This window comes from Ipomoea nil, unplaced genomic scaffold (assembly GCF_001879475.1).
Source record: "Ipomoea nil cultivar Tokyo-kokei standard unplaced genomic scaffold, Asagao_1.1 scaffold1099, whole genome shotgun sequence".
Taxonomy (NCBI): Eukaryota; Viridiplantae; Streptophyta; class Magnoliopsida; order Solanales; family Convolvulaceae; genus Ipomoea; species Ipomoea nil.
In genome coordinates this window covers 189,611-207,607 of record NW_017617527.1, presented here as the reverse complement: position 1 = coordinate 207,607, position 17,997 = coordinate 189,611, and the positions used below count along the sequence as shown (strand labels likewise).

At 34.5% G+C, this 17,997-nt stretch overlaps 1 protein-coding gene and 5 non-coding genes across 6 annotated transcripts; 5 read left to right on the top strand and 1 right to left on the bottom strand.

Annotated features, from left to right (window-relative positions):
- The first annotated feature begins 952 nt into the window (after positions 1-952).
- On the top strand, positions 953-1,026 carry TRNAV-CAC. The gene has a single exon. It is a non-coding gene; the product is annotated as a tRNA-Val (tRNA).
- A 1,083-nt stretch (positions 1,027-2,109) lies between these two features.
- Positions 2,110-2,183, top strand: TRNAM-CAU. Its single transcript has one exon. It is a non-coding gene; the product is annotated as a tRNA-Met (tRNA).
- Positions 2,184-2,719: 536 nt separating this feature from the next.
- TRNAV-CAC lies at positions 2,720-2,793 on the top strand. Its single transcript has one exon. It is a non-coding gene; the product is annotated as a tRNA-Val (tRNA).
- Positions 2,794-4,624: 1,831 nt separating this feature from the next.
- TRNAM-CAU lies at positions 4,625-4,698 on the top strand. The gene has a single exon. It is a non-coding gene; the product is annotated as a tRNA-Met (tRNA).
- Positions 4,699-5,229: 531 nt separating this feature from the next.
- On the top strand, positions 5,230-5,303 carry TRNAM-CAU. The gene has a single exon. It is a non-coding gene; the product is annotated as a tRNA-Met (tRNA).
- A 1,564-nt stretch (positions 5,304-6,867) lies between these two features.
- Positions 6,868-11,867, bottom strand: LOC109183094. Its single transcript, XM_019333314.1, has 5 exons — positions 11,814-11,867; positions 11,216-11,371; positions 9,583-11,116; positions 9,116-9,408; positions 6,868-7,212 (listed from the first exon to the last, which is right to left on the bottom strand). Exons 1-5 carry the CDS (start codon positions 11,865-11,867, stop codon positions 6,868-6,870), a joined length of 2,382 nt encoding a protein of 793 aa, XP_019188859.1.
- Positions 11,868-17,997: the final 6,130 nt, after the last annotated feature.

Sequence of the window (17,997 nt, the reverse complement as noted above, 5' to 3'; positions counted from 1 at the left end):
TCGTACATGAGTTTACACATTAGAAATGAGAATAAAAATCATAGTTAGTGTTTGGTTGACAACTTTATAAAACACAAGTATGGATTTTTTTTTTGAATGCTACTAGCTCTATTACATTGTAGTATCTGTTCATATACTTTCTCAACCTACTGAAACACAGAGAGCTAATAACGCCTCCACTGAGGCTTGAACTTACAACCTTCCAAATGGAAGTCCAACCCGGATACCATTAGACCACAAGTATGGATTTAATTAACCCTACAATTAAAAATCATATTCCCTAATTATAAACGGTAACATTTCGATTAGATTTCTAATAAGAAAGTAGAAAATGTAGCTTGTCTGGGTGGTGTAGTTGGTTATTACACTAGTCTCATAGAGTGGAGGTCCCTAATTCAAACCTGGGCTCAAACATGTAAATTTGGTTCTAAGCTCTTCTTTTTTTTTTTTTTTTTACTAAGAAATTAGTGTTTGGTTGACGACTTATTAAAACATAACTATGGATTTAATTACTTCTCGAATTAAAAATCTCATTCCATCATTAAAAATCGTATCATTCTAATTTAGTTAGTAAAAAGAAAATAAAAACTGTAGTTGTCTGGGTGGTGTTGTTGGTTATCACGTGAATCTAACACATTAGTGGTCCCTAGTGCAAACCTGGGCTCAAACATATTATTTTGCTTTCCACATGTGTTTTTACCAGGAGATGTTTTGAAATTATATTGGTAAGTAATTTCCTTTCTTAATTATACTTTGATAGATTTTAGTGTATGTTTTGTACATGAGTTTACACATTAGAAATGAGAATAAAAATCATAGTTAGTGTTTGGTTGACAACTTTATAAAACACATGTATGGATTTGATTACCCCTATTATTAAAAATCACATTCCCTATTTATAAACGGTAATATTCCGATTATATTAGTAATAAGAAAGTAGAAGGTGTAACTTGTTTGGGTGGTGTAGTTGGATATCACGCTAGTCTCACACACTAGAGGTCCCTAGTTCAAACCTGGGCTCAGACATGTAAATTTGGTTCTAAGCTCTTCTTTCTTTTTTTTTTTTTACTAAGAAATTAGTGTTTGGTTGACGACTTATTAAAACATAACTATGTATTTAATTACTTCTCGAATTAAAAATCGTATCATTCTAATTTAGTTAGTAAAAAGAAAATAAAAAATGTAGTTGTCTGGGTGGTGTAGTTGGTTATCACGCAAATCTATCACATTAGTGGTCCCAAGTGCAAACCAGGGCTCAAACATGTTATTTTGCTTTCCACCTGTGTTTTTACCAGGAGATGTTTTGAAATTATATTGGAAAGTATTTTCCTTTCTTAATTATACTTTGATAGATTTTAGTGTATGTTTCGTAAATGAGTTTACACATTAGAAATGAGAATAAAAATCATAGTTAGTGCTTGGTTGACAACTTTATAAAACACAAGTATGGATTTGATTACCCCTAAAATTAAAAATCATATTCCCTAATTATAAACGGTAACATTTCGATAAGATTTCTAATAAGAAAGTAGAAAATGTAGCATGTCTGTGTGGTGTAGTTGGTTATCACACTAGTCTCACGGACTGGAGGTCCCCAATTCAAACTTGCGTTCAGACACGTAAATTTGCCTCTAAGCTCTTCGTTTTTTTACAAGGAAATTAGTGTTTAGTTGACAACTTTTTAAAACACACCTCTGGATTTAATTACTTCTCGAATTAAAAATCTCATTCCATCATTAAAAAAAAAATGTAGTTGTCTGGGTGGTGTTGTTGGTTATCACGCAAATCTAACACATTAGTGGTCCCTAGTGCAAACCTGGGCTCAAACATGTTATTTTGCTTTCCACCTGTGTTTTTACCAGGAGATGTTTTGAAATTATATTGGTAAGTATTTTCCTTTCTTAATTATACTTTGATAGATTTTAGTGTATGTTTCGTACATGAGTTTACACATTAGAAATGAGATAAAAATCATAGTTAGTGCTTGGTTGACAACTTTATAAAACACAAGTATGGATTTGATTACCCTACAATTAAAAATCATATTCCCTAATTATAAACGGTAACATTTCGATTAGATTTCTAATAAGAAAGTAGAAAATGTAGCTTGTCTGGGTGGTGTAGTTGGTTATCACACTAGTCTCATAGACTAGAGGTCCCAAATTCAAACCTGGGCTCAGACATGTAAATTTGGTTCTTAGCTCTTCTTTTTTTTTTTTTTTACTAAGAAATTAGTGTTTGGTTGACGACTTATTAAAACATAACTATGGATTTAATTACTTCTCGAATTAAAAATCTCATTCCATCATTAAAAATCGTATCATTCTAATTTAGTTAGTAAAAAGAAAATAAAAAATGTAGTTGTCTGGTTGGTGTTGTTGGTTATCACGCAAATCTAACACATTAGTGGTCCCTAGTGCAAACCTGGGATCAAACATGTTATTTTGCTTTCCACCTGTGTTTTTACCAGGAGGTGTTTTGAAATTATATTGGTAAGTATTTTCCTTTCTTAATTATACTTTGATAGATTTTTGTGTATGTTTCGTACATCAGTTTACACATTAGAAATGAGAATAAAAATCATAGTTAGTGTTTGGTTGACAACTTTATAAAACAAAAGTATGGATTTGATTACCCCTATTATTAAAAATCACATTCCCTATTTATAAACGGTAACATTCCGATTAGATTTGTAATAAGAAAGTAGAAATTGTAACTTGTCTGGGTGGTGTAGTTGGTTATCACGCTTGTCTCACATACTAGAGGTCCCCAGTTCAAACCTGGGCTTAGACATGTTTATTTACTTTTAAGCTCTTCATTTTTTACAAGGAAATTAGTGATTGGTTGACAACTTTTTAAAACACACCTCTGGATTTAGTTACTTCTCGAATTAAAAATCGTATCATTCTAATTTAGTTAGTAAAAAGAAAAAAAAATGTAGTTGTCTGGGTGGTGCAGTTGGTTATCACGCAAATCTAACACATTAGTGGTCCCTAGTGCAAACCTGGGCTCAAGCATGTTATTTTGCTTTCCACCTATATTTTTACCAGGAGATGTTTTGAAATTATATTGGTAAGTATTTTCCTTTCTTAATTATACTTTGATAGATTTTTGTGTATGTTTCGTACATGAGTTTACACATTAGAAATGAGAATAAAAATCATAGTTAGTGCTTGGTTGACAACTTTATAAAACACAAGTATGGATTTGATTACCCCTACAATTAAAAATCATATTCTCTAATTATAAACGGTAACATTTCGATTAGATTTCTAATAAGAACGTAGAAAATGTAGCTTGTCTGTGTGGTGTAGTTGGTTATCACACTAGTCTCATAGATTGGAGGTCCCCAATTCCAACCTGGGCTCAGACATGTAAATTTGTTTCTAAACTCTTCGTTTTTTTACAAGGAAATTAGTGTTTAGTTGACAACTTTTTAAAACACACCTCTGGATTTAATTACTTCTCGAGTTAAAAATCTCATTCCATCATTAAAAAAAATAAAAAAATGTTGTTGTAAATTTGCTTCTAAGCTCTTCGTTTTTTTACAAGGAAATTAGTGTTTAGTTGACAACTTTTTAAAACACACATCTGGATTTAATTACTTCTCGAATTAAAAATCTCATTCCATCATTAAAAAAAATAAAAAATGTAGTTGTCTGGGTGGTGTTGTTGGTTATCACGCAAATCTAACACATTAGTGGTCCCTAGTGCAAACCTGGGCTCAAACATGTTATTTTGCTTTCCACCTGTGTTTTTACCTGGAGATGTTTTGAAATTATATTGGTAAGTATTTTCCTTTCTTAATTATACTTTGATAGATTTTAGTGTATGTTTCGTACAAGAGTTTACACATTAGAAATGAGAATAAAAATCATAGTTAGTGTTTGGTTGACAACTTTATAAAACACAAGTATGGATTTAATTAACCCTACAATTAAAAATCATATTCCCTAATTATAAACGGTAACATTTCGATTAGATTTCTAATAAGAAAGTAGAAAATGTAGCTTGTCTGGGTGGTGTAGTTGGTTATTACACTAGTCTCATAGAGTGGAGGTCCCTAATTCAAACCTGGGCTCAAACATGTAAATTTGGTTCTAAGCTCTTCTTTTTTTTTTTTTTTTACTAAGAAATTAGTGTTTGGTTGACGACTTATTAAAACATAACTATGGATTTAATTACTTCTCGAATTAAAAATCTCATTCCATCATTAAAAATCGTATCATTCTAATTTAGTTAGTAAAAAGAAAATAAAAACTGTAGTTGTCTGGGTGGTGTTGTTGGTTATCACGCAAATCTAACACATTAGTGGTCCCTAGTGCAAACCTGGGCTCAAACATGTTATTTTGCTTTCCACCTGTGTTTTTACCAGGAGATGTTTTGAAATTATATTGGTAAGTATTTTCCTTTCTTAATTATACTTTGATAGATTTTAGTGTATGTTTCGTACATGAGTTTACACATTAGAAATGAGAATAAAAATCATAGTTAGTGTTTGGTTGACAACTTTATAAAACACAAGTATGGATTTGATTAACCCTACAATTAAAAATCATATTCCCTAATTATAAACGGTAACATTTCGATTAGATTTCTAATAAGAAAATAGAAAATGTAGCTTGTCTGGGTGGTGTAGTTGGTTATCACACTAGTCTCATAGATTGGAGGTCCCTAATTCAAACCTGGGCTCAGACATGTGAATTTGGTTCTAAGCTCTTTTTTTTTTTTTACTAAGAAATTAGTGTTTGGTAGAAGACTTATTAAAACATAACTATGGATTTAATTACTTCTCGAATTAAAAATCTCATTCCATCATTAATAATCGAATCATTCTAATTTTGTTAGTAAAAAGAAAATAAAAAATGTAGTTGTCTGGGTGGTGTTGTTGGTTATCACGCAAATCTAACACATTAGTGGTCCCTAGTGCAAACCTGGGCTCAAACATGTTGTTTTTCTTTCCACCTGTGTTTTTACCAGGAGATGTTTTGAAATTATATTGGTAAGTATTTTCCTTTCTTAATTATACTTTGATATATTTTAGTGTATGTTTCGTACATCAGTTTACACATTAGAAATGAGAATAAAAATCATAGTTAGTGTTTGGTTGACAACTTTATAAAACACAAGTATGGATTTGATTACCCCTACAATTAAAAATCACATTCCCTATTTATAAACGGTAACATTCCGATTAGATTAGTAATAAGAATGTAGAAAGTGTAACTTGTCTGGGTGGTGTAGTTGGTTATCACACTAGTTTCATAGATTGGAGGTCCCTAATTCAAACCTGGGCTCAGACATGTAAATTTGGTTCTAAGCTCTCTTTTTTTTTTTTTTACTAGGAAATTAGTGTTTGGTTGACGACTTATTAAAACATAACTATGGATTTAATTACTTCTCGAATTAAAAATCTCATTCCATCATTAAAAATCGTATCATTCTAATTTAGTTAGTAAAAAGAAAATAAAAAATGAAGTTGTCTGGGTGGTGTTGTTGGTTATCACGCAAATCTAACACATTAGTGGTCCCTAGTGCAAACCTGGGCTCAAACATGTTATTTTGCTTTCCACCTGCGTTTTTAAAACACAAGTATGGATTTAATTACTTTTCGAATTAAAAATCTCATTCCCTAATTAAAAATATGAAATTTGCATTCTCTCAATTTAATGATATTAATTAAAAGATTGACGAAATAGTCTTACGAAATTCAGCGATGATATCCGTCAGATTGCTGGAACACTAATTAGCTTACGGAAAGAATAGACTAAGGCAGACAGCGAAAAGAACAACACACAAGATGTTTTCCCAGTTCGATACAGTGTGTATCTACATCTGGGGGACGATCACATAGGCGTCCAATCCACTAACAAATCATCAAATGTACAAAGGTAGAAAACAGTAATCTCACCCAAGTGCCCCACACAAGGTACATACCCAGTCTACACTGATTTAGTGGATTGTTGAAGATGGAGAGCCTTGCATACAGAAGTCCAATGAAATCCCTTCACTTGGAGAGCTAACTCTGATGCAGTCCACTTCAATGACGCTGTTCAATGTTGTTCCCACAACCGTGTGATCTTAGTGTCCTTTTCGTTTAAGCAATGATATCTCTTCTCAAGTTCTTCATCATAATCAACAAGAACAAACTGTCTTGAGAAGAGGCATGTTAATCAAAGATATGTTCTCTTAGTATGCGTCGGAGTGTTTCTTTCTTCTCAAAAGCGTAACCCTACTTCTTGATCGAATAAGAGTACTTATAGTTCCATAATCAGAACACTCTCCAAATATATCTCTGATTGTAGATGGTAGGACGATATAAGAAGAATGTAATCTTAAAGATCCGGTCCATACCTTTCCATGACAGATACGCTGATCTTCTTTCCAAAAACTGACTTCTTAAAACGCGTTCTGTAAAACGGAAACATCTTCTTAAAACAGATCTTCAGTGTTAGTCCCTCTGTTGCTGTATCTGATCAATCAGTCCTCTGTGGAACAAACCGACACCAAGCTAACCCTATCTTAGTTTGCCATAATAATATTGTCAATTATATGTTGGGGTTTTTTGACAAAATTAAAACACTAACAAACTCCCCCTTTGGCTATTATTTGGCAAAACAACTCGACTACTTATAAAAACACAAACTAGATAGGACAATATAGAAATGCATAGAAAACCAAATATCTGATTACAAAACATAACAAAAACACAGCATACAAGTTATGCTGGAACAGAGCAACATTCTTCATAAGGTGGTGCCATTACAATCAGTCGCCCAGACAAGACCAAAAAGGTACAAAAACATCAACAAAAACTCCCCCTGAGTTCCACACTCCCCCTTTTTGCCAATATTAGTCAAAGCACGGCTAAACATTGGAGGGGTTCTCACTGTCAGACTTAGCAGCATCAGCAGCAGTAGATTCAGTCAAGCTCAAGCGGAGAAGAACGGTAGCCAATTCAGTACGGGCCCCTGTCAGCTGCTTCGCAATGATTCCATGAACAGTCTCAAGTTCAGATACTCGGGCTTTTAGACGAAGAGAGAGTTGAACATCTTTCGCATGTGGCGAATCATCAGCCACCATATCAGCATCAGAAGTGGAAGGAGCAATCACCGGTGTAACGTCTCGGATGTGACCTCTAGTCAGAAGTCGAGGATCAACCGTATAAAGAAGAGTCGGACTGATCACTTCACTAGGCATTGGCTCAAGGCCCTGCGATGTTAGAACTCCAAATATCAGATTAGGGAATGGCAATCGTACCTTCTGCTCTCGAGGATGGATCAAAGAGAGGATATGATAATAAATCCAGGACCCCAGATCAATAGACATCTTTGTCCCAATTCGAAACAAGAGAGCTGCCAATTGCTTGCCGACCATATGAAAATGAGCTGATGGAAGCCAGTTGTGAAGTGAAAGACGGTGCAAGATGACATATTTTGTTGGTCCCGATAGGGTGGTAAAAAGTCTATTCACCCCCTAACCTCATCCTTCTAACATAAACTTCTCCAACTCCTTTCAAAGCAACCTAGAAATATCTCAAAAATTATTATATATTTAGGGGTTAGAAGTGAAACACACTCAAGAGAACAAGCATGGTTTATTGATAATACTTAATAAAAAAAAAATAACTCACTAGTTTTATCAAAAGTCAATGAACAAGACTTAACACCCTCACAAGGATTCAAAATTCACTCATTGCACTCATAGTGTTTAAGGTGTAGTGTATCAAACTCTCCATTCAAAACATAGCATGTAATCCCATAAGCTTGCAAGTAAATCAAATCTCCACCACTAACAAACATGAGTTAAACCATGAATCAAAGGGTCTTTATTGAAGGTTGTAACTTGGCTAGGGCAAAGGGATATGGTAAAAGGAATTTTTAGCTTATCAAGTTGAAGGAATCACATAAGCCTTTAACACACAATTTGACCCTAAGCAAATCACAAAGCCTTGAACAACTTTCATTCCTCCATTGCCTTCCCATTTTATTTTCATGCTTTTTTATTTTCTTCATCATTCAAACCATTTTGATGCCTCTAGTATATAGCTTTATTCAAACTCTTCCTTCTTTTTTTCTTTTTTTTTTTTCAAAATTTTTTTCTCTCAACACTTTTCCTCAATCCTCCTCATTCTTTAACTTTTGCAAACTTCCCAACTTTATTTCTCAATGAAGGAACATTACTTCAAATAAAAAGAATCATCACTTGGATAAATTAATTCAACTCCCAATAATAAGAGCTATAATTTCAGTTTCCAATTGCATCCTGAACCCACAGTAAACAATTTATTATCCATAAGAACAAGGAAAACTTTGTGTAGATAGTCCAATATGATTCCTTCAATTCAAGGGTTCAAAATTTATTCAGGGAAATTAACAAAGAAAGGGAAAAATGGCTTATAATGTGGTAATTAAAAGAAAAGAAAGGCTAAAAGCTCAAAGTGGCTCACTAAGAGTTAAAATGTAAGGTAAGCTTTCTGGCTAAAAGTGACTCAACCTAGGTGCCCTTTTCATCTTCATGTTCTAACTCACTTGAATGTGGTCTTAAAATGCATTTAAGAGCAAGTTCTAGCATACACAAGCCATGCCTGATATCACACAACAAATAAAATTGAGCAAAGTGTTGCTCTTTAGGCTCAAAAGCTCACCAAAAAGGTCAAATTGCATCAAGTCTTGCTCATTTTCAATCAATAAAACTAACAAGAATTTTTAAAATATAGGTTTTTTTGTATAAAAGAACAAGAAAAATTAAATAAAATCATGCTTGCTTCTCTCATGTGTTAAAACTCTAAACCAAAAATATATCCTAACTTAAGACATATACCTAAATAACAAGAAAGTAATCAAAACAAGTCATCAAGTCCAATACTACCATTGTTTACCCATCATCAGTGTGCAATACTCTTCCCCTCACTTAATTCACGCATTGTCCTCAATGTATGCACACATAAAAACTTCACATATTCACAAAGAAATTGAGCATATTCTAAGAAGACTTATTTGAAAAAAAAAATAAGTAAACAAATAAAGAAAAAACCGGATTATTGAATTGGGTTGCCTCCCAAGAGCGCATTTGTTTAACGTCGTTATGCCCGACGTAGACCTGAATGGCTCACAAAAACATCTTCAAAAACATCCTGCACTAGGGAATCCACATGATAAAGAGAATGATAATCATCAGGATACTTCACTGCATCCGAAATATTAAATTTAGCAATTTCTCCATTAAACTCAACAGAAAGAATACCCTTATCAACATCTATCTTTGTTTTAGCAGTTTTCATAAATGGTCTACCTAACAGAATTGGAGTTGATTGATCTATTGCATCATCATTCATTTTCAAAACATAAAAATCAACAGGAAAAACCAGTCCATTAACTTGCACTAAAACATCCTCTACGACTCCAACTGGATGCACACAAGAACGATCAGCTAATTGGACAACTATTCTAGTTTCTTGCAAAGAATTTATATTTAAAGCTTGATAAATGGAAAATGGCATGACATTTATTGATGCACCTAAATCTTACATGGCACGCTTAATCTCTTTATTACCAATTATACAAGGTAGGGTGAACATACCTGGATCCTTGCACTTTTTAGGTAGATCATTACTTATCATGGCTGAAACATTCTTACCCAATATGATGGTCTCCTTACTCTTCAACTTCCTCTTATTGGTACAAAGTTCTTTTAGAAACTTTGCATTCTTGGGAATTTGCTTTATTGCTTCTAGCAAAGGGATGTTGATTTCCACCTTTCTAAAGGTTTCCAAAATCTTATTTTCATGTTCTTCTTCTTTTGATTTTGCTAACCTTGAAGGAAAAGGGGATAGAGATGAATTATATTCACCAAAAGAGGATTCAAAACTTACCTTGGATTTTTCATTGACGATAAACTCACTTTCTTCCTTTAATTTTTCCACTTTTTCCTCTTCCACTGATAATGGAGATTCAGGTTGAAGTTGCTTACCACTCCTCAATGTGATTGCATTCACACTCTCTTTGGGGTTCACCTCCGTTTGTGATGGTAGTTTCCCCGAAGCTTGGGCTTCCAACTTGCTAACAGATGTGGCTAATTGGGAAATTTGATTGCCCAATTGTTGAATACTTGCTCTTGTTTCTCGTTGAAACTGTTGAGTGTTATTAGCAAGTGCTTTAACAATTTCATCTAGAGACGTACCAGAGTTTGAAGCTTGGGGTTGAGATTGCTGAGGTGCTTGGAATTGTCTAAAATTTTGACTTTGAAACCGTGGTTGCGCTCCTTGGTTACCATAGCTCAAGTTTGGATGATCTCTCCATCCGGGATTATACTGGTTTGAAAAGGGATCATATTTTCGGTTGGGTTGACCAGGAAATCCACCTATTGCATTCAACTCTTGATTTGGATTTTGCAATGTTGGGCACATGTCTGTGGGATGCCCAACAAATGAACATATTCCACATGCTCCCGTAGATTGCATTTGTCCTACAGCTATTTGGCGCACAAGAGTAGTCAAATCTGAAATTTTATTTTCAAGTTGAGAAGTACTTACCTCGTTAACTCTACAAATAGATCCATCCGCACGTGTCCCATATTGTTGAGAATTCTCTGCCATCGTTGATATTAATTGTCTAGCATCAGCAGGTGTTTTATCAGCCAAAGAACCACCACTAGCTGCATCTACCATACTTCTATCCGTAGGTAACAACCCTTCATAAAAGTATTGTATCAAGTGTTGGTCTGAGATTTGATGGTGTGGACAGCTAGAACACAACTCCTTGAATCTTTCCCAATACTCATACAATGTTTCACCTGTACATTGCCTTATCCCATATATTTCCTTCCTAATATTAGTTGCCCTAGATGCGGGGAAGAATTTTTCTACAAATAGTTTTTTCACATCATTCCACGTGTTAACCGAATCGGGGGGAAGATTATAGAGCCAATCTTTTGCTTTATCTTTTAATGAAAATGGGAATGCCCTAAGACTTATATGCTCATCAGTCACCCCACGTGGTTTCATACCTGCACAAACTACTTGAAACTCTTTCAAGTGTTTATGTGGGTCTTCACCAGCCAAACCTCGGAAAATAGGGAGTAAATGAATCGAACCAGATTTTAAAGCAAAATCAACCTAAAGATTTGGTATTGTTATACATAGAGGTTCTTGTTTTAGATTCGGTGCATCTAACTCCCTAAGTGTTCTATTATTTGGTTCAGCCATTTTACTTACAACCTCCTCGTTTATTGGATCACGGGTTGAATTTACCTCTTCAGAACTCGAGGAGCTATTTCTTTTCTTTGTTTCTTTCCTTAGTTTCCTTGCGATTTTCTCAATCTCAGGGATATAATGCAATTCTCCTGAATGAGAGGAACGAGTTATGCAACACTAAGGACAACAGAAACAATCACAAAGAAAAACTCAAGAAACGATTTTAGTTCCCCGGCAACGGCACCAAAATTTGGCAGGGTTGTCGAAGCCCTACAAATTTAATATTGGCTCACTCCAATAATTTGTAGTAGTGGCAAGACCAGGTCGAATCCCAAGAGAACTAATGAGTTTCGTTTCTTAAATTAAAATAAAATGACTCAAAGTAGGGAAAATTAGGGGATTTGAGAAGAATAAATAAAATAGACAATAATTAATAACGAGTTAAGAGATATAGAATTCTGATTCAAGGAAGAATGAATGTCAAAGATGCGACTCAGATCATCGGCCTCTTACAAGTAAAGTTCAAATTCAAATACTTAGCCAAAGACAAATTAGGATAGTCATAACTAGCCTTTGATCTCCCTAAATTAATTGATTCAAACCAAGCATTCAAACCAACCTCCGCTATTGAATAAACCGGGGACGATAGCATTCCATATTCACCCAATAACATCATTACACATTAATGGAAAATAACTAAGCCTAAATCACAGATTGAGATAGCTACAACCTGCAACTTAGTCTTTCTGTCCTTTGTGTACTAATCACAGCAATATACTTAATACAAGCTACTCGATCCAATTGTTTATGACAATTACGGATCATAAACTCATAGATAGCAATAGGATAAAAACAAATAAACTAAGTCGTCAATTTAATTTGTTATCAGTCTACCTGAAAAATTAACATTGAAAGAGCAGGAAGTACATGAATCCAACAAATTAATTAAATAAAGCCTCCTTAAATTCACAACTAAAACTTCAATCCCTTGAATCAGATTAAGAAAATTTAGCTAAACATAGATCAAACTATTCTAAAATATTAAGAATATGAAAGAAACAATCTGCCCAAAATACATCAGAATAGCTCTCCTTTTATAGGGTTCCAAATCAACAATCTTCCCTAAAATTTATGCTCTTACCGCATCTTTCTCTTCAACTTCATCTTCAAAAAGTTTTGTTTAATTTCCTCCAGAAATCTTCCGCGAAAAGAGCCGATAAAAAACTCTCTTGCTCCTTAGCCTCTCTGCCTCGCGTCCGATCCGCAACCTGCCGAAACAAAACAAAAGCATAAATAAAATATATGAATGTACAGCACATCAAACATATGAAGTAAAGTAAAATGTAATTAGGGAAAAAGCAAAATGGGACCCACTCACTTTATAATTTAATTTAATAACTAATAAACTTAACTACTCTTTGAATATATTAACTAAGTTATTTAATCCTAATATAACAAAATATACTAATAATAATGAAATATAAAATATAAATAATAAAATTAACCTATAAAATATTATTTAAATCAAGGTATAAAATATGCTCATCACCCCCCCCCCCACTAGACTTTTTACCACCCTATCGGGACCAACAATTGGTATCAGAGCAGTTGTCTATTTGAGTCAATTTTGACTGCTAGATAGATCTTGAAAAATCAAGATGATGAAAAGAGATATGGCTCTTGCCCAAAATTTATTATTTTCTCTAGAAAAATTTGATGATTGGAAAATTCGCATGCAGGTACATTTGTCTGCACTACATGATGAAATGTGGGAAGTAATCACTAATGGTCCAATTGAAATCTTGCAAGTGAACACTGCTTTCGTACAAACAAGTGATACTCCACAGTATGTTTCAAAGCCTAAAGTGGAATGGACTCATGAAGATAGAACATCAAATAACTTGGATAATATTGCCAAGGATATTTTGTTCAAATCTATCGATGATACGATATTCCCAAAGGTCCGAAAATGCCAATCAGCAAAAGAAGTTTGGGAGACACTCATCCAAATTGGTGAAGGTGACGAACAAGAAAAGGATAATAAACTCACCATAGCATTAAATAAATTTTAGGATTTCAAAATGCTAAGTGGCGAGAATATTACCGACATGGAAACAAGATTTGCCAAAATCTTGGGAGAAATTAATGATCTTGGAAAAGACATTAATCAAAAGGAAATCTCACTCAAAATCCTACGTGGTTTACTGTCAAGTTGGGACATGAAAGTCACTGCCATGCGTGATCATAGAGATCTAAAGACTCTATCAACTGATAAGCTTTTTAGTGATCTAAAAGCCTATGAGTTTGAAATGAAGTCAAGGACGGAGGAAGAACACGAAGAAAAGAACAATGCACTAGTTGCTGAACAACCGTCCACGTCAAGGTCAGTAGATAATAGTGAATTACTAAATAACGAAAACATTGCTTTGTTTGTCAGGAAATTCAAAAGGTTCATGAGGAAAAACAATCACAAAAGTTTTCCTAAAGCTAGCACATCACGAACGTATAAAAAGGAAACCTTGGAGGACAATTCGAATTAATGCTACAACTGTAGAAAGCCTGGACATTTTATGGTCGAATGTCCTTATCCCAAGGTAAGCAAAAATCAATCTAATACCGTGCAGAAGGAAACCAAAGTCAAGGATAGGAGATTCAACAAGAAAGACAAAGAAAAGCTCTTATTAGTGACCCACTAGAAACAAGTGAGTCTGAGGAATCTTCTAGAAACGAAAGTGACAGTTCTACAGATGATAATGCACTATTTGGAATGAGCATGTCAAGCAATTCAAATAGTCAAGATTTATGTCTTATGGCACACAAAACAGATGATGATGAGGTAACTTCTAAATCCTTTGATTCTGTAAGTTCATCTTTCTCTAAAGAGTCTATCTTTCATATGATGAAGGATTGTCAAAACATGATGGACACTTACTCGCAAATCAAGGAGCAATAATTTACTGATTCTTGAAAAAGATCAACTAAATGAAAAATTGCAAAGTGCTCTATCTGAGATACGAGACTTGGAAGCCGAAAATACTCGACTTCAAGAAGAGTGTAAAGCAAGGGAAGTGAGAGAACACAACCTAAGGGATGGTATAGCAACATTTACTCATTCATCCAAAATACTGGATAAAATGGTAAATATGCAAAAATCCTCTGGAGATAAAACTGGACTTGGTTATGATCCATCGTGTTCTTAAGCCTCCGAGAAATTGACCAATTCTACTACTGCTTTAAATAATAAAGTCCAAGTAGTAAAATTTGTAAAAAGTCAAGATAGCACAATGAGACAAGGAATTGGTTACTAAGCTAATGCCAAAAACGTTACTGCAAGGCCGAAGCCTCAAAGAAAATTTAATTCGCCAATGCAGTCAAATAATATTCAAAAGTTTGTTCCTAAATGGAAAAATACCAATGAGTCGAGTGCACAAAGTCCTCATAGGAGAACAGGAAGAACTTCAAGGATTGGGGCAAGGAGATTATATCCCTCTGAACAAGATTGGTTTGATGATATTAAACCATGGACTAAGTCCAGATTTAATGCCTTTCATAAGCTCAAACAAATCTCTTCCCAAGTGCCAAAAGATCGAGTAAATTTTCAAAACACGGCACCAAAAACCTTTTCAAAAATTAGGTATGATTATAATGTTTTCAATGGTTACGAATCACCTAATCTTGGATCAGTAAGAACTAGGTGGATTTGGATACCAAAAAGGACTAACACTCAAGGACCTAAATTAAGTTGGGTACCTAAAAATGCATAAATTGTTTGCAGGAAATTTGGTACTTCGATAGTGGATGCTCTCGACACATGACTGGAAATAAATCTAGCCTGGTGGATTTTAAATATATCGAAGGACCAAAAGTTTTGTTTGGAGGAAATGATCGATACGGTACAACAAAAAGGAATAGGAACAATATCCCACAATGGTCTAAAAATAGAAGACGTATCTTATGTTGAAGGATTTAAATTCAACTTGCTGAGCATAAGTCAATTTTGCGATAAAGGGTATCTTGTAGAGTTTTTCAAAGACAAGTGTCAAGTGAAGAACGGATCCACAGGCGAGATTGTTCTCGAAGGAATAAGAAAGAAAAATATGTATGTTGTAGAATGGAACACAACCAAAGACTCTGTGTGTCTTGTAGCAAAAAACTCAAGCAATGTGGGTTGGGAATGGCACAAAAAGTTGAGTCATCTCAACTTCAAAACCATTAACAAGCTCGTGACGAGAAATCTAGTCAAAGGACTACCCAACATCACCTACAGAAAGGATCAGATTTGTGATGCATGTCAAAAGGGAAAACAAATCAAATCATCTTTCAAGACAAAAACACACGAATCAAGTCAAAAACCTCTTAGTCTACTACATATGGATCTATTTGGTCCAGTGGAGCTAGTAAGTATGAGTGGTAAGAAATATACTCTTGTTGTTGTTGATGATTTTTCCAGGTACACATGGACGATATTTCTTGGCAAGAAAAATGAAGTAAAGAAGAAGCTACCAGAACTTCTCAAACAACTTCAAAATGAAAAGGAAGTCAACATTGTCAAAATTCGTACCGATAGAGGAACAGAGTTTGCGAATAGCGTAATTCAAAATTACTGCAATACTTAAGGAATTATGCATCAACTATCAGCCGCAAGAACTCCACAACAAAACGGAGTTGGTGAAAGGAGAAATCGAACGCTTAAAGAAGCCGCACGAGTAATGATAGCTGCAGCCGAGCTACCTAAACGCTTTTGGGCCGAAGCAATCAATACTGCTTGCTATACCCAAAATAGAAGTATAATCTACAAGCTGCACGATAAGACATCTTATGAATTGTGGAAAGGGAGAAAACCTAACCTTAGTTATTTTCATTCATTTGGTTGCAAATGTTTTGTTCTTAATAATGGCAAAATCTATCTAAGAACATTTGATGAACGTGCAGATGAAGCAATATTCTTAGGATACTATTCCACCAACGGAGCATTCAGAGTATTAAATAAATCAACAATGGTGGTTGAAGAATCCATTCATGTTGTATTTGATGAGTTCTAGAAAAGAAAGGAATCTCCAACAGTCAGTATCAATGTTCCTAAACACGTAGATAATGCTAATGAAATTTCTGAAGATATTTTGCAGGGAAATAGCAATCTAAACTGCTCTGGAACAGAAACCGATGTGGAAGATGAAATTAGGGAAGAAGTAAGGGAATGTGTTGGGGTTGGAGTTGGAACTAATTGCGAGGATCAACGAATGGATCAAACCGCAAATCCAAATCCTTCCACCTCACACGAACCCTCTACTTCTCAAAGCAATTTTCAACCGGATTTGAAGTGGCTATGAAATCATCCACAAGATCAAATCATTGGAGAAATTCATGATGGCGTGAGAACTATATCTGCATTACAAGAAACCTTATTTTCATATTTTCTTTCTCAGGTTAAACCGAAGGACATAGATGAAGCTTTAAAAGATCCTAGTTAGATTGAAGCAATGCAAGAAGAGCTAAATCAGTTCGAACGTAACGATGTTTGGGAGCTTGTTTCAAGACCATCTAATCACAACGTGATTGGAACAAAATGGGTCTTTAGAAATAAAGCAAATGAAGATGGAATCGTTGTTAGGAATAAAGCAAGGCTATTCGCAAAGGGCTACTCACCAGAAGAAGGAATAGATTTTGATGAGACATTTGCCCCGGTTGCAAGATTGGAAGCAATAAGAATTTTTCTAGCCTTTGCAGTTTACAAGAATTTTACAGTCTATCAAATGGACGTAAAAAGTGCATTCTTAAATGGCCTACTCGAAGAAGAAGTATATGTTGAGCAACCCCCAGGTTTCAAGGTAAAAGGTAATGTTGATAAGGTCTATAAACTAAAGAAGGCATTATATGGGTTAAAACAAGCACCGAGAGCTTGGTATGACACCTTATCAATGTTCTTAATTAGTTGTGGGTTTACCAAAGGCCTTGTTGACAAAACCTTATTTAAAATTCAAGAAAATGATCATATATTATTAGTACAAATTTATATTGATGATATTATCTTTGGAAGTACTAATAAATTATTATGTGAGAAATTTTCTAAGCTCATGCAGAACAAGTTTGAAATGAGCATGATGGGAGAGCTAAACTACTTCCTTGGACTGCAAGTAAAACAACTGAAGGAAGGAGTACTTATAAATCAGGCCAAATACACCAAAGATCTTATTAAAAGATTCGGTCAAGAAGGAAAGAGTTCAGTAAAAATTCCAATGAGCACATCAGTCAAATTAGACAAAGACGATGAAGGCAAAGATGTTGACGAGACGCAATATCGAGGAATGATTGGATCTTTATTATATCTCACTGCGAGTAGACCCGACATATCTTACTCAGTGGGTGTATGTGCAAGATTCCAATCTAAGCCAAAAGAAAGTCATCTACTTGCCGTCAAGAAGATTATACGATAGAAAATTATGGATTATGGTATCCTAAAGAAGAAAATTCTGAACTAACCGGTTTTTCAGATGCAGATTTTGCAGGGTGCAAAATTGATAGAAAAAGTACCTCAGGAATGTGCCAGTTCTTAGGGGGAAGGTTAGTTTCATGGTTTAGCAAGAAGCAAAACTCCATTGCAACAAGCACAGCCGAAGCCGAATATATCGCCGCAGGGAGTTGTTGCGCACAGATTCTATGGATGAAGCAACAATTAAAAGATTATGGAGTCAATTGCAATGAAGTTAGTATTTTCTCTGATAATACTAGCGCCATAGCAATTTCTCAAAACCCAGTACTTCATTCAAGAACAAAGCACATTGATGTCCAACACCATTTCATAC

Excerpts from the sequence above, each read along its gene's own strand:
- LOC109183094 (XM_019333314.1), bottom strand. The coding sequence starts at position 11,867 with ATGTTATTGGGTGAATATGGAATGCTATCGTCCCCGGTTTATTCAATA. Across the intron at positions 11,117-11,215 it reads ATCCAATAAACGAGGAGGTT|GTTGATTTTGCTTTAAAATC; the intron begins GTAAGTAAAATG and ends CCAAATCTTTAG. Across the intron at positions 7,213-9,115 it reads ATGTTTTTGAAGATGTTTTT|GGCCTTGAGCCAATGCCTAG; the intron begins GTGAGCCATTCA and ends CTAACATCGCAG.